This window comes from Zonotrichia albicollis, chromosome 10, assembly GCF_047830755.1.
Source record: "Zonotrichia albicollis isolate bZonAlb1 chromosome 10, bZonAlb1.hap1, whole genome shotgun sequence".
In the NCBI taxonomy this organism is placed as follows: domain Eukaryota; kingdom Metazoa; phylum Chordata; class Aves; order Passeriformes; family Passerellidae; genus Zonotrichia; species Zonotrichia albicollis.
The window spans coordinates 7,490,921-7,507,395 of record NC_133828.1 but is presented as its reverse complement, the minus strand read 5'-3'; the positions used below and the strand labels follow the sequence as shown (position 1 = coordinate 7,507,395).

At 41.6% G+C, this 16,475-nt stretch overlaps 1 protein-coding gene across 6 annotated transcripts in view; it reads right to left on the bottom strand.

The window, feature by feature from the left end:
* Positions 1-16,475, bottom strand: part of NCKAP5 (NCK associated protein 5) — a 223,919-nt gene that overhangs the window by 193,655 nt on the left and 13,789 nt on the right. For all 6 annotated transcript variants that reach the window (XR_012581905.1, XM_074547930.1, XM_074547932.1 and 3 more), the window contains exon 2: positions 4,520-4,583. Coding sequence is in view for 5 of the 6 variants with exons in the window: in XM_074547930.1 (XP_074404031.1) it covers positions 4,520-4,522 (3 nt within the window). In the remaining variant the exon portion in view is untranslated. The remainder of the gene's footprint in view (positions 1-4,519; positions 4,584-16,475) is intronic.

The window sequence follows — 16,475 nt, the reverse complement described above, 5'->3', positions numbered from 1 at the left end:
AAGCTCTGCCACAAAAGCTCTAATGTTACTGTTCTTGTATTTTTCCTAACCTTGCACTGTTCACTGCTAAGAAAATTTCACAATGAACACTTTTCCTGCTCATGTTTTGTGTCCAAACGTGAAAATTCATGCACTTCAAAGATACAAAAAATACTCTGATGACTAAAGTGTTTTTCAGTCTTCAGAATGTTTTGGAATAAACTTGTGATTTGCTTTGAAAGCTGCTTATTTTAAAAATGGGATCTCTGTCACTACAGACACCTGCACAGTCCCCATCAAATGCAGTGAGAAGTGTACACAGATGAACTGATCATCTCAATTTCCTTTACAAAGAGTCATCCTTGATGAGTCAGAAGAGACATGACTAAGAAAATTGTGAACATGCACACTATGAAATAAAAGACCATAAGTGACAGGAACAGCCAAACAATCCTGGGTCAGTGCTGCTAGAACTTTCAAGGGATGGATTTGCAATAATTCCACATTTTGATAGTGAAAAATCAATATTTACTGATGGTAGTTTATAAAATAAAGAAACTTGAGCAATTGTCAGGTATTCAGCCTGAATGACTCACTTCACAATTAAAGTAAGTAATAAATCCACATAATCCAATATACCAGGTATCAGATTTTCCATACAAAGATATGGAAAAAACGTATTGCAAGATTACTTGTATGGCTTTGGTGATGTTTGTCTTGAAATGAAGCATCTTCATTTCATCTTCACTGGTAGTACCTTCCAGTGACAAATCCATCAGGAAAACTGTAACTGGGACATCAAAAACCCAATTATTTTGGGAGCACTGTGGGTCCCACACACTGGTTCCACACAGCACACACTGACTGACCTTCAGCCTCAGGAAAACCTTTCCTTGTGTTCCATCAACACTCACCAGATGTTTACAGATGCACAGACCCATTTAGTGAGCAAAGCCACCCCAGTGTAGCAGCTCCTACAGCAGATGCTTTGTGTTTATTAGTCTCTGTTTTATGTACGTGTCCACCTTGCTGTGGCTCCTGGGTGCTGGGTGAACCCAAGTGGGAAGGACAGGGAACACTCACTGCACCACATCCTTCCAGCACCCACAGGGACAGGGGACATGTTCCCTGCTCCCTGACTCTGCTCACCCTTACAGAATCACAAAATAAAGAGGCTGGAAGAGACCTCTAAGATCATCAAGTCCAACCTATTCCCCAACACCTCAACTAGACTGTAGCACCAAGTGCCATGTCCAGTCTTTTTTTAAACACATCCAGAGATGGTGATTCTACCACCTCCCTGGGAAGAGCATTCCAGTACTTTATTACTCTTTTGGTGAAAAGTTTTTTCCTAATATCCAACCTAACCCTTCCCTGACGTAGCTAGAGACTGTGTCCTCTGGTTCTGTCAGTGCTGCCCTGTGGAAGAGACCGACCCCACCTGTCTGCAGCCTCCCTTCAGGAAGGTGTAAAGAGCAATGAGGTCACCTCTGAGCCTCCTCTTCTCCAGGCTAAACAGCCCCAGTTCCTTCAAACGTTCCTCACAGGGTTTGTGTTCCAAGCTCCTCACCAGCCTTGTTGCCTCCTCTGGACACACTCCAGCATCTCAACATCCTTCACAAACTGAGGGGCCACAACTGGACACAGCACTCAAGGTGAGGCCTCACCAGCACCAAGAACAGGGGAGCAATGACCTCTCTGCTCCTGCTGGCCACACTATTCCTGATCCAGGCCAGGATGCCATTGGCCTTCATGGCCACCAAGGCACATTGCTGGTTCATGTTCAACTGTCTGTGGAATAGCACCACCAGGCCCCTTTCTACCTGAGCACCGTCCAGCCAGTGAGCCTTTCAAACACACACCCATATGTTTTTTACATAAAGTGGGCACTTCTTACCCTCTTGACCTATCTGTGCCAGCAAAACCCAAACAATTCTCTTTTTTAAAGAAGCAGAAAACACTAGTGGGTATTACATGAGGTGCTAGCCTGCCAAAGGCTTGTGTGATGCCCTGCACAGCTCCCAGGATGCAGGGCAGCTCCCTGTGCTCCCTGCCTTGCTTCCCACTGCAAGAAATGCTCTCCACGAGACCCAGCGAGGCACTGGAGGTGCCACTAAAGGTGCCACGTGCTGTCACCTGTGCCCTTCGCAAACGAAGGAGCTGCTTCCATGAAAACCTCCACGCTGATCTCACCAGCACAACAAACAAAAAGCAAATGGGAGCGAGTAAGGCGATTAGCTAATTAGTGATTAAATAAAGCCATGGCAGGGAGGCTGGGGGATGCCATTGCTTTGATCCCGGTGACAGCAGGGCCAGGCCCTCGGGCGCCCTGTGGCTGGCTGGTGGCCCTGCCCAGCCTGCTGTCCCCAGGGGATGCCCATCACAGGACACAGAGCAGCACACGGGCTGGGCACCCTGCGGGCAGGCTGCTGGCAGCTAGAGATGCTCAGGAGGGAGCCCCCATGCTTGCCAAGGGCTTGCTGGCTCACAATCCCTCACTGAAATTTGGCTACGAGGATTTGGCAAGGATCTGCTGCTTTGGAAAAGGGTCTGCTCCAAAGCCAGGATGTGCTGCCGGCTCCTCGCCCTGGGAATGCGGCTCCAGGACTCTCTTAATCCCTGGCCTCCCCTGGGCTCAAATGCTCCAGCCCTTGGACCCTCGCTGCTCTCACACTGCTCGCAGCCCCGCAAGTTCATTAATGTTAATTAATGACTGCTGTGTTTCATATTAAAATCACCAGCTCTGAGACACAAAGAACTTTCCATACATCAACTGCTTCAAAGCAATCGTCTCCACAGGCGCACTGGCTCCAGCTCAGGATAATTGTGCATATTACCCTCAGGGAAGAGGGAAAAAACAACCCAGTATTTACCTTGGGGGAAGAGTGCACCCCCGGAGAGCTACCTGTCAGCTCCTAATGGGTTACAACACTTGGCCTCTCAACAAATTATACAAAATTACACCCTGGTTACAGAGAGAAGTGATGCACGAACCCACAGTGAAAAGCACAAGAAGTGTCTGACAGGCAAGAGAGGAGACCACAACGTGGGTGCACATACCAAAAGCCCTAGCAGCTCTAGAAGGTTAATCAGTATTGCTCATTTCATACAGTCTGGGATTATCCCACTAAGTATATTTTACACTCAATATATTATATTACTGCTATGCCTCCAAGGGAATGCTAGTTTTAAAAAAATAAAGGAAATATTTCAAATAGAGTAAACAGCTCTTCCAAGATTTTGACATTTATTTACACTGAAAACTAAAATGCAATTGCAAATCCAATGCTTGATCTTTGCCATTCTTCTTCAGGCAAAATTCCTCCTGGAGGCAGCAGCAGTTTTATCTGAGTCACGGACTCCTGGATTGCAACTTTACCTGATAAAAGTTTGTTCCTCACTTCCTCCAGGACTTCTGTGCCCATTCTCATAAATTACCCACAGGCCAGGCTTCCCAACTGCTTAAACCCCATCTCAAAGTCTGCTTGTGGCCAGCCCAGCCATGCTGCAGATCCCAATGGCAGGAACAGGGGGGTGGTGTTGGGATGGAAGCGGGCAGCAGCTCCCACAGCTGGGCTGGGCCCATCTGGGGCTGTGGTGGGAGCAATAAACCCAGAGCTGGTTTCTCCCAATTGTCACTTAGGTCCCTCCAAACCTCACCATGTTAATCACTAAAGGTTTATCAATGGCTCTCACTGGAGGCAGGTGGGATTTTAAGGACCCTGCATCCCACAGCTCACAGAGCATCCCCTCCCCAGAGATTTGCCACAGCTGCTCCCCACTAAGTTAAACAAACTTGGGACCACCAAAGTCTTTCACAGCCAACTGTGCCATCACTCAGATCATTGGCACTTCCACATATGTTCAAGGGGATAGTTTGGGTTTTAAGGTTTTTGAACAAGTCTTCTTCCTCCCATGGAAGCTTAAGACATTTTATCTGAAGACAGGGACAAACAAACTCACAAACTCCTTAACAGATGGAAACAGTTCCTCAGATATTAAGTAATTAAGCACATTCAGCACATGTTGGCTCCCAAAGAAAATTGTTTTGAAGAGATAAGGCACTCTATAAATTGAGGTTTGTGGTCAACTAAAAATCTGCCATTTCATCTTTTGCTCACAAGGCTAATCTCATGAATTGGTACACAAAAAATGAAGATACAAGGAGCTTTACATTATTTACAAAATTATCAGATTGAGGGGTTTTTCTAAGCTTCCATGCTTGTGTTCTTCCATTTTTCTATGGTTAGCTAAGATTTAACAGGCAAGTAAATCTGCTGCCTTTTGATCTGAAATTGCCTTTCTGTGCTTGCCTTGCTTCTAATTCCAGTGAGGAACAGAAGCAGCTTTTCTCTCCCATGGCTTTTCCAAGGAAACCAAGCCTTGAGTTTCCTCACATTTATGAACATTTTCCTCACATTTATGCCAATTTATGCCATAAACTGGCAACGCTTTGTTGTGTCCAAGACACGGACGCTCTGGTGACCCCCCAAAGGTGAGCAGGACAGGGATTGCAAAGCAGCGAGCAGGCACAGCTTACCATGGCTCCTTCGCTCTTACTCTGGGCAACCTCCCGCTGCAGCCGAGCCACACACAGCTTCTCCCTGAGGAAAGAAAAGCCTGTGAGCAGCAGTTCACTCTCCCCTGGCTCCCCCATTCCTGCCTGTGCATTCCTGCACAGCGCTGGGGTAACCCCCACCAGCTCTCCTCCCTCTGCTCCCCTGCAGGATCTGGTGGTTGTGTTATTATTTCATTTTTCTTTCATTTATTTCATTATTTCATTTCGTGGCAGTTTGACAGAGCTGTCAATAAATCAGCTGAATCCAAATTTGCTTCACTCAAACAACAAAGCAGCTCATCATGCCGGTGATATGGAAACAGACTGTGCAAATCAGATTGTGTTATTTATTTTCCTATAGCCCTGCACATCAGCTTTATTCTGCACCATGCCCGAAGTCTGTTGCACCATCAATAAATATATGCATAAAACTGAAATTAAAACAATCTATTCTATATATAAACACACTGTGATGCATTTTGCAACTACTGAATTATTAGATCTTTTTTAATTAGCCTTTTTTCATATAAGATCCTTATACAAATATTTGGCTCGACTCAACTAATAGTTAATTTGTTTAATTAAGGATTTGGCAACCACAACACATTTTCAAGTACACTGAGAAGTTGTAAGAAAGAAATGAAAAGTAGTGATTAACATACATAGAAAAGGAAAGATAATATCCCATTGTATGGCCTGGGGAAACTCCATCCCCCAAAAACCTGCAAAAGTGCCAAGCCAGGGCAGAAGTAGGACCCAGACTTGGAAAATACTCCTATCATTGACTGAGTCAGTCTTACCCAACAAGAAAAACTATCTGCCCTATGGTATTTCATTCCCGAACTTGCAGAAAAAAAAGTAGGCTTTAGAGCATTTCTCAAGCACCATTCCTGATGAGAAAAATCTGCACGTGCCTGCCTAATTCCTGTGGAATGACAGCTCTCCTGTCGCTCAGCCACAGCTCAGAGTGTGCCTGGGTCACTGCACCAGGGCCCCTCTCCATTTCAGCAGAAGATGTGGTGTTTAAGCTGAGTTTCTGTCACTGAGCACTCATCAGCATTCCCCATACAGCCAACAACTGTGGGTATCAGATTAGCACCAGGCATTGCCAAAATCCTGATCTGTACACAGGAATGATGCTGAAACCATTGAATATCAGCAAAAATTGAAGATGATACAGCCACAGCCCTGCAGAAATTGTGTTTGTGTTCTCCAGCGTGATATCAAGGCCTTCGTTGGCATATGTGAAAAGTTATGGAAAATTGAGAAGTGCCATTAGTCCAGCATCAAGAGCCTTAACACAGGTGTCCTAAACTCATCTTCTAAACTACATGTACCACTCCATCCCTTCCTTGCTCAGATACTATCACAGGAAAACTTTAAAACTGGTTAATCCTATTTTTAGGGTTTAGTTCATCTGCTGGAAATAGCCCCTTGCATTTTTGCACTGCTTCAGTGCCCTAATATGTTCTAGTGGAAAAAGCAAGTATTCCCTTTGAGGAGGTTTTGACCTTTTAATTGCAAAACAAATGCCTAAAGATATTTTATGAGAAAATATGTGGGGGGTGGGGGAAAATAAACAAACCCCCCCCCACAAACCACTCCTCCATACACTTCCTGCCAGTGGTCTGGAGAGATTTATTTAGCTATGTCTCCTACATCAGGAATACTCCTACTTCCCTCACTCCATGTTAACTCCAACATGGAATCAGTCACACATTTTTGGAATTTTATGAGAATACATTTCACTCAAGGTCTATTCATAAAGAGGCTCTTCCATCAATGCCAGGTATTCCCTGACTAGGTGAAGATCATTCAAACAGATATTCCCAAAGGGTTTTCTTAGCAATTTTCCCAGCGAAGGACAGCAAAGCATTCTCTAGCTTTGTTTGCAGCATTGCTGCTATTAGGAACAAAACCACATTTAAATAGCAGAAAAAGAAAAAAAAACCTGACTATTATGTGGAGGAGGGGAAAAACAGCGCCATAGTGGGTACAGAGGAGCCAACTTTTCCAACAGTGTCTACAAACACTCAGCTTTGAGGCAAGCAAACTCTGTGCTCCTGCTTCCCCCTCGCACCTGCGCTGCCCAGGTGAAGGAGCTGTGGACTCACAGCCAGACCATCGGATGGTTTCCCTCCTCTGGGCAGGATGAGTGGCAGCAGCTCAGCATGCCTGCGGACCACAGGCACCTCCGAGGCTGCTCTGAGCCTTGTCAGGGATGCACTTGGCCCACTGCCTGCTGCGAGCCATTTCCCACCACCTCCACACAAACACGCCCGCGTGCAGGGCAAGGAACGCGCTCAGACTCCCTGCACAAGCCAACAACAGCATTTCAAACTAATGTGCAGCGCTGGAAGTTTCCATATGAGATGGATGACAGGAAAAACCAAGGACCTTCATGTCTAAGGATGACCAAATAAACCCTGTGGTCATTATCCACCATCTCAGTCAGTTCTGATTAAGGCAGCACCTTCAGTGACTACTCTCAGCCCCCATTTTTAACATGGTGTTACGACTGAATAAACATTTTGCTATGATTGAGTTGCAAAAACCATAAGATTTTAGCTGCTTTAGCCTTTCAGATGTTTCAAATGCAAAGAACATTTGACATGCAGCTTCAAAGTTAATCTCGTTTTTTAATCTTAGCTTTTAAATAGGAAAAAACAGTAGCATCACTTTGTTGCTATATGGCTTTATTTATTTTTAATCAAGCATGTTTCATCCCTATAGCATGTTTAATTAACAAACTTAATTAGCAACTAAAGCCAACCTGCAAGGAAACAAAATCTTCTCTGGGGATTTAAAAAATTAAAACATGTTCATTGAGGAGGTCTCATGTTCTCTCTTGAAAAACCTCCAAATGATAAAAGGTTTACAAAAATGCTCTTTGAAAGCACAGTTTATGCTCTTAGATTTGAATATTTGTATTGTAAGTGGCAAAATTCCCAGCCAAGGACTTTGCAAAGAAATAATTAAAGAAGCCAAACAAGGATTCAATTATACCCTTTCCAGATGGAACCAAGCACAAAAGTAGTCAGTGTGTGCATGGAAGAAAGATACATTTCAAATTTCAGTATCACTGGTAGATACTGCAGTAGGTTGTTCTAAAAAACAACAGTTTGAGGAAAGCCCATTTAGTCCAAGAAAAACACAAATGTGCGAAATAATTCTGCATATTTGGAACTCTCCTTAGACTAAAATTCCTTCTTCACTCTCCTTTCCCACCAGGTTCACTCACACAACTGCCAGACAAAAAAATCCCTGTATCAGGCGGCAGTGACAGCTCAGGGCTCCACCACAGAGCTGCTCTGCTCCAGCTTCTCCCCATCCACAGGACAGAGGCAGGGAAGTCAATTCAGGCACAAACCCCTGCCTAATTATCAGAATTATCAGAATTATCCCCTAATTCTGAACAGATGCTGATGCTCCTCCTGATGTGGTAACACACCTCCTCAGATCAAGCACCACAATAAAAGCCACGCAGGGTCCATGAAAGGCTCCATTTTTCTCAGTTGTTCTTTTTGTATTGCTTCTGATACAATAAACCTAAAAACTCTAGCAGTGTACTTCAGCTTCCCAAACTTTGATCTTCCTTTTTATATGGAAACCTCAGATTCAGAAACTGCCAGATATAGGGCTTTGCACCTCCATCTAACAAAGAAAGATATTACTTAAATTAGCTTCTGAATAAAGTAAAATTGTGCTGAAATATATCCATTTGCCAAGACCTAACCTATACAGAACCAGGATGTATTTACAGTGATAAATAGTAATTAAGTACTGTTTTAATGATGAAATCTAATTTTATCTTTAATGAAGAATTAAGTCAAGACTCAAAAAGAATGGGAAATATTTCAGAAATATCATCTGAAACTTAAGTTAATGCTTCAGCAAACTTTAAGCCCTATGATCCCCTGGGAGAAGGGCTCCATCCACCCTGTCCTGTCCTATCAGCCCCTCAGCCTTCCAGCATGCATTGACAGCTCTTAGAGTTTTGACAAGTGTCAACATTGATGAAGATTTCAAATTTTTCCTATTCTGTGAGTAAGTTACTACTTCTCTGCACAACAAAATTCAATAGGTATGAAGCTTCCAAGCTACTAATTTGTTTCTCTACCCACCTTTTTTTATTCAAGAACAGGAATGTGTTTTCTTTGTGTTTCATCCTGTCTCGGAATTTTTCCCTCTGAAGCAATTTCATTTAGAAGCACTGTGCACCACAAAGTGAAGCCCACCTTTCCTTGTCCTTTTATAACTTTCACTATTTGAAAAGCCATAAAATCACCACTGACAAAGTCAAGCTTTGAAAATATAATGAACATTTGTTTTATTGTTGGTGACCAAGCACAGTGGCCAAGCCATATTCCAGTGAATCCTTCCATACCTTCTGGGGGCTATTTTGGAGCAGAAATCCCAACCAAGTTTTCACACTACACTATTGCTGTGAGATTCAGAAGGTGAATAAATATTTTGTTCTCATGGAGAACAAGAAAACACAAGACTGACAGAGACTTAGAACCTGAATCTGCAAAGCCTCCTTGCGCCTTGGAACCACTCCTTATCTACCACCTATCACAATGACTTCTTCTTAACTTTTTCCCCCCTATATCATTATTCGTAGCCACAGCATTGTTTTTCCAGTGAACCAGAAAAAAAACACAACTAAACCCCATCAAACATGGATTAAGCATAGTCCAGCGCTAACAACAGACCCAGGGGCAGGATTCTGCTTGGTGCAGAGATGCAGCTTGTGCCCAGCCTCCCTCAGCTCCTGGTTTTCCAGGGAGTTTCCCATCCGAGTGCTGACCAGGCTTGACCCCACGGGATGGATGAGATGTGACAGGGGAAGAGCCGAGGGTGGAATGGCCGCAGTGAACTCGGCGCCTCTCTCAGCTCCGACCGCGGGCACGGCGCTCGGCTCCTTCCTCTCTGCTCCCTCAATGGCAGAGCACTGTGGAGCTGGGCTCCAGAGCCTCAGTGCCTCAGCCAGGTCTGCCAATAAGGAGTCACCCCCAACAAAAGGATATTCATTGCAAATTTAAAGCTGAGCGAAGTACGGGCTTTATTTAACTGCTTTTACAATAATCACAGGGACTGGAGTTACAATAATGGAAGCACTAATGCTGTCAGGCAGAAGCAGGAAAGATAGGATGAGCCACCAGCAAGGAGCAGCTCCTATTCACTGCTAACTTATTGGTAATAAAAGATAAGCCTACAGAAAATACAATTTACATTAAATTTCTCTTCTATAAGACATGATTCTGTCAAATACAGACAAGCAAAGCAGGTAGTAACTTACTTAAACTGTATTTTCTTTGGGTGACACTAACAGCAAGGAAAGAGAAAATTATAACTATAATCTAAAATAAGGATCAGCAATCCTCATGGGGTCCTCACCAATTTCCAGTGGATTTTCATGTACATTAATCTGAAGAAGTTCAAAGACAACCTTCTAGTCACTTTCCAGAAACATCCAAACAAGACACCAAATACAAAAGAAATGTCATGGAAGAAATCATGGGAGAACAGCTCAGAAAGGGGGAGGCAGAGAGGAACATCATGAGGGCCAAGCCTTTGTTATAAAAGCAAAAACATTGTCTTTGGCTAAAAAGTGAGACAGTTATGGCAAAGAAATTAGGAAGGAAAGGTTATCAGGAGTCCATGGCAGATTATCCTGAATTGTTTCCATGACAAATTGCTCTCCCAGCATGGGCACCTGAGCAGGGAAATTCCCTTCCTCTGAGCATGAGCATGGGAACAGGCAGCAGTGCATTTTTAACACAAGCATCCTCACACTAGCAATCTTTATTATTTCATTGATTTTTTTTTTTTCAGCACTGAAATTATGAGTGCAAGGCAGCAAACTTTAATGATTCATTGGTATTTCAGACAAAATTTTAAATATATCTATTTATTTATAAATATCTCTATTTATCTATTTATTAATGTTGGAATGTCTTCTTTCATTACTAGCACTGACTCCACAATACTGAACACCTTTAAAATTTGTACCTATTTTGGCAAAAAAAAAACCAAAAAAACAGTTAGGAGGTCTAGACCCAACGTGTAAAATGGGATTTTTTCTTTTGAACGTTGAAATGGTTTTTAACCTTGCTGATGCAAAAAAAACATCAAGTGAAGAGCAAAAGCTTAATAAATAACTTTCATTAGTAACTGCAAAATAATTACAATGACAAGAAATAGGGCCACCAAGTAAGACATGGGTGTGGTATCAACTATCACAATCAATGCAGATTTTTGACTAAGAAAAAAATAGGAAGAAAAAGTGATTTCCCCCCCCCCCCCCATTATGCACATATTGAGGTGGAGGATAAAAGATTAATGTCTGTGTGATACAGTGCCAAATCATTGAGATAATTACAAATTATACCAAGCAATCATTTTACAAATCTCCTGGAACATCTCACTTTATGACCATTATTCATGAGATTATGCATTCAACTGCAACTCTTTTTTCTGCTATATTCCTTTGAAGCTTTTCTTTTGGTCAGAGATTCCAGAGCAAAGAAAAAAAAAATGAGTTTTTCTAGAAATACAAAAATGGAGGGAAGACCTCCCATTTTTCTAACCATCTCTAGTCTGCAGAGAGTAATGAGAGATAGTTACTGAATTTTAATAAACAGCCCAAACAAAGAGCAGTAAATTGCAGCAGGCAAGGGAGTTACACCTGGCTATCAACTTGAATGCACCCTCCTCAAGTATGAAACATCAAAACCCAAGTGCCAAGAAACACCAAGTAAACAGCACCAGAATACTGAACTCTGAAATACATGTAAAGTACAAGTTATCACATTATTAATTAAATAGTCCATGCATTATGCAAACCTTGCATTTATGAGAAAGCAAAGTTAAGGTTTTAGCAGGGCCAAATTTTGCATGGATTTGCTCCCTGTTTAAACCTTTTGATTCAATATGTTCCAGCAAAACTGCTAAAACTCACTGCTAAAAATAAATGGGCACTGGATCCATCACACAAATTTTTTTATTATTAAAAGTGATATATTAACTACAAAACTTTTTGTTTCTGTTCTGAAATACACACCCTAAAGTATAGAGCAAAAGCAATGTGACAAATTCACACTGCTGTAGTTTGGAATTTTTTGACATAAGTGACTGATTAATCAATTTTAATGTTACGTAAACAGAGATATTTATATTTAATGCCATATTATTTCTGCCAATAAGTTGCAATCGAAGAAGCATACAGTGGGAACTTGTACAATTAGGCAAGATGCCAAGAATTATCATCACTGGAAACCTCAGCATTCAAAAAGGAAAAAAAAGAAGGAAAGGACCAATAAAAGTCAGTATGGAATATTAATTCAGCACAAGAAAACTTTACATCACAATACAGGCAACTGTTGCAGAGAGATCCCCATTCTTTTCTAAAGGAATTACTGCTTGCTCTTTTTCTCAGGTGCTACTTTAAAAAAATATTTTACACTAATGAAAACATGTTTAATCAAAGCCCTCAAATGGTACCAAAGTTCTTCCTGAGAATCCTTTCACAGCACAAGGCCTTCAGTTTGCACTTTTGTAATTAAATCATATTGTAGTGTTTATTTGCTTTTTGATGGCATCCTCAGAGCCACCACATTATTCTTATGACTTTCTTCAGTACAGGTGAGTGTGAAAAGCAAACTGTCCCTCTGGTACATGACCAATTCACCTGATCCTCCCTCAGCAGTACATGGTCCAGGAGCTCCAGCTCTTGAAATGGGATGATGAGACCATACAGGTTGTCCCAAACTTCCCAGTTTAGTGCAGTTGGGTTCAGAGTGGGTTAAGAAAGAGGCACAGGGTCATTGCCCATAGAGAGAGATAACAGTGTAAGACATCACCTTCTAATCCCTCTTATTCCCAACACACACAAAGTGCCACTCTTCATTTCACACGCCCACAAGATGCTTTTTTTGATCCTAAACCCCAAAACCATCTGCTCTCTTTGCTGGAAGTACCAAAGCTGGTGACACTGGGCTGTTCAGTAGAGCTGCCATGGGCCTGGTGACACATCAGCCACCAACACAAGGAAGGCGCTGCTGAAGCAGATGTTGCTTTTAAATAGGCAGATTTTTATTGCTGGGCCTTGGTGACACTGAAAGCAACAAGAGATATGTGAATGGGAAAGCTCTGCCTATAGAGCTATCAAAAGTTTCTTTTTTTAATGCACATTCAAGAAAGAAGAGACAGAGCATGGTCCAGATAGGAACCATTCTGTGTAAGGGCAGCTCTCCCATCTTGCCTGCCCTGAGCACTTCGTTCAGCACTTCTGCTCTTCTCTAGATTTCAAACCAGCCTACAGCTGCAGGTCATGCAAGAACTCCTGTTAGGGCAAGCAAAGCTGTTCCTCTCAGTGTCACTGCTCTCAGCAGTGTCTCCCAGCTTGTGAGTGTGTAAATTCTCATCTCTCTGTCTGCTGTTCAGTTTTAATCTGGGTCAAGCCTTTCTCTAGACAAGATAGAGTCTCACTCCTTGTGTTTCTGGTTGGGGTGTTATGGATGGTTTGCAGTGTCAGATCCTTACAGCATACAGATTTATACCATTTTTACTGTATGGTTTACTTGTGTTTTGGGGCTTTTTTCTTAAGTAGCTATTTAGAATCCAAAAGATATCTATCTCCTGCTATATGATAAATTCTTTGGTTTGTGACCCAAACCACTTCAGCCATTTCTAACAGAAGTGAATTATTTTTTTCACTGAGCCTGGATACAAGGCGACCTTGGAAAATGAAAAACAAAGGATGAAACGAGCAAACAAGGTTTTCTTATTGCAAAGGACTCAAAAGTTGAGCTACCAAATTTCCCCAATCACTTTTCCTCATATAAATTTTTTCTCTGGAGATTTGTCACATGGACATGATGTGCTGTGGAAATTCTTTTGAAAGGACATGCATTTCCCTAAGGGCTTTTTAATGAGAATTTATTGCTCATGAAAGATTCAGGATTGGCAGCACTTCAGTCTTCAGTTAATGATCTTTTGTTTATTAACATAAAATGCATCACACTTAACAGGAGTGTAACTTTCCCAACCAATGCATCAAAGCACGGAAGAATTCTCACTCCTTCCCTCTTCTCCCCTGAGGCTGTCTGAGAGGGTGTTAGCTCAAATTTATATGGCTGTCCTCTATGAAAATGAAGTCAGAATTCTTGTTCCACATAAAGCTGAAAATCATGGAAACATTTTTTCATAAACTAACAGCAAGAAATGTCAGTACACTGCCGTGACTTCTCACAGCACCCATTCCTTCCACACAAACCTTTTACCAGAACCAGAAAGTATTTGCTTGGTCCTAATCTAAATTATTTTACATTCTGTGGGTAACATGCATGCAAAGTACTGATTCCACATCCTGGCAGTAAATTACCATCTTTAGAAAATCAACAAATTCCTGAAGAGTGATGAAGACTACAGGGTCTGTAAACCAGAGATCCCAGAAACACACCCCTAAGCCACCTCTTGTATGCTAAGAAAATAAAGGCAGAAATACATTTTTACACAAAAAAAAAAAAAAAAAAAAGAAAAAGAAAAAGAAAAAAGGATGAAACCCAACACTGAAGGAAAGTGGGTGTAAGGCACAAACCCCAATTTCATTGTGTTGGCTACTGAACTCAACCAAACTTTTAGATCCCACTGCTTTCTTCATAACTAGCTTTCCTTTGGCTCTGCCCAAGAGATACACCCAGTTCTCATTTGTTTGTGAGAATGCTCAGAAAGATTTTTCTCCCTGCTCTCTACAAAGGTTTTCACTTTTGCTGTTACAGTTCAAAGAAGGTACCTCATTTTGCTTCATTACTGGTTGACCTCTTACCTCTGTTTTCCACTCCTTTGTTCCCAGATCATCACAACAATTCCTGCTATCCTTTGTAATCTCTTTTTAAAGGAAGGTGTTACACAGTGTGATGTGTTTCTATCCATGCAGAAAGCCCACAGCATGAGGACTTATGGGTTTCTTAACAGGCTGCATTTGCTATATCTTTTTTCTCTCTGAGCTAAATTTATTGCAAACTCTATAACCTTCTGGATGTCACTCATGTCCTGTTCTAAATGAACACCGAAATACCTTGTAAAAACTGTGTGGATAAGAAACAAGACAAAAGTAATTTTTATGCTTTGCTCACTTTGCTCACAGTCCTTTCGCTTGAGTTTTTTGTGTTCACACAATTGTTCAATACTTAGATGTTTTTGTATAAATCACTAACAAATCTGCAATGACCTTCCACTCACAGAGAAAATACAAAAAAGGATCAAGCCTGGTCAGAAAGAGTAATTTTCTTTACTTATTGTTTTGCTTTTGTTGGTTTTTTTTCTTGTAATCATTTCGCACCCTCAAGTATACTGTACTGGTAAGACCCAGAAATACTACTCAGCCAGGAGACAGGTTTTTGCTGGAAACTGTCTATATCTTAAGGCCAAAGAAGCTGAAACTCAGATCAGGCCCCTGGAATAGTGTTTTCTGTTGTAACCCATCCCTGCTCTCCTCTACCAACCCACCTAAGATACAAGAGAATTTCTTCTCACATCATTATACAGAAAATGAAATAATCTGAACAGTGAGATTACACTTTTGGATACAGCACCTTTGATGCAGCCCCTGCAGGTGCCTTCCAATAGGATTCTCTGCAAGTGACAGATAAAATAAATTAAATAATTATTTTCTGAGAGCATTTCTTAATAGTCTACATCAAACATATTAAAGATGTACCAACAGACAATAATCGCCACTTAGTTTTCAGTTTCAGGAATGTGATCCTGTTTATTGAACGCAAAGATTTCAAAAGAGAAAGAAATTCAGACTTTCATAGAAGTTTCTGTGGACTTGGATAAGCTACAATTTTGTGAAGAGAAAAACAGATGAAAGCTACTAAAGTTTTTTTTAAAAAAAAATTAACGTGATGCTGTAACACAAACTTCCTTGGAAAAAGTTATAAACTGGTGGAGTTTCTGCTGTCCTCCCCCAGACTAAGGAACATGTTTCACTGTGCCTTAAAAAAAATAAAGTTCTCCACACCACATCTCACCAGGCCAGAAACAAGCAGTATGCTGAAAATCACTTTGATGTATCCTTCAGCAACCCAACACACAAATTCATATTCATGCAGCCTTATAGCAATAAAATCAGTTCCATGCTAATGATATAATTGTTTCTTCTATCATTCTGTCTATAAAAGAAGACTAGATAAAGTCAAAGGCAGCCTCCGGCTGATTACGTGTTTTGACAAATTAGATGATTAACTGAAACCTCAAACCCAAGCTTTGCTGTCTCAGTAGACCTGGAAGAGGAGAAGAAAAGCTTTGCTTTTGCAAGGACCTGGCTCTACAGGGAGCTCAGCCCAGCCTGAGAGCTCTCCTCAAAGAGCAGCGTTTGTAGTGAGCACACAGCCCTGCACACAGCCTAATTCCAACAGAGAAATTACAGCTGTCACTTTAAATAATGGAAGCAGCATATGGCAATATATGCAAAACACTTCCCAACATGTTCAATTGGAGATGGAGAAACTAAGTTATCAGTGACAGTTTTACCACATAATATACCAGTGTAACACTTAACAACACTGAAAATGAAATCCAGACATATCAGTGGGGTGATGGCAGTATTCCTATATTTATGAAGGTGTTTAAATTCACATACTGTCAGATCACAACTAGGAATAAAACAGGGAAGACTGAATAGCAACAGGCACAACAGGCACAAAGATCCACTTGTGTTGCTCAAGTTGTTTTACTGAGCTCAGTTAAAAAATTCAACATGTGGTACCCTGAATTTGCCTCAGTACATCTCAAGCCCTGCTCTCTGAATATTAAATGACAAAACATTATCACGTGAAAGGCCAGTACTGTCTGTCCTTCCAGCTAGTAGCTCAACAAAGCTGGGCCAGAACTGTTACTTAGAACTTTTTCAGTTATTTGTGATGTG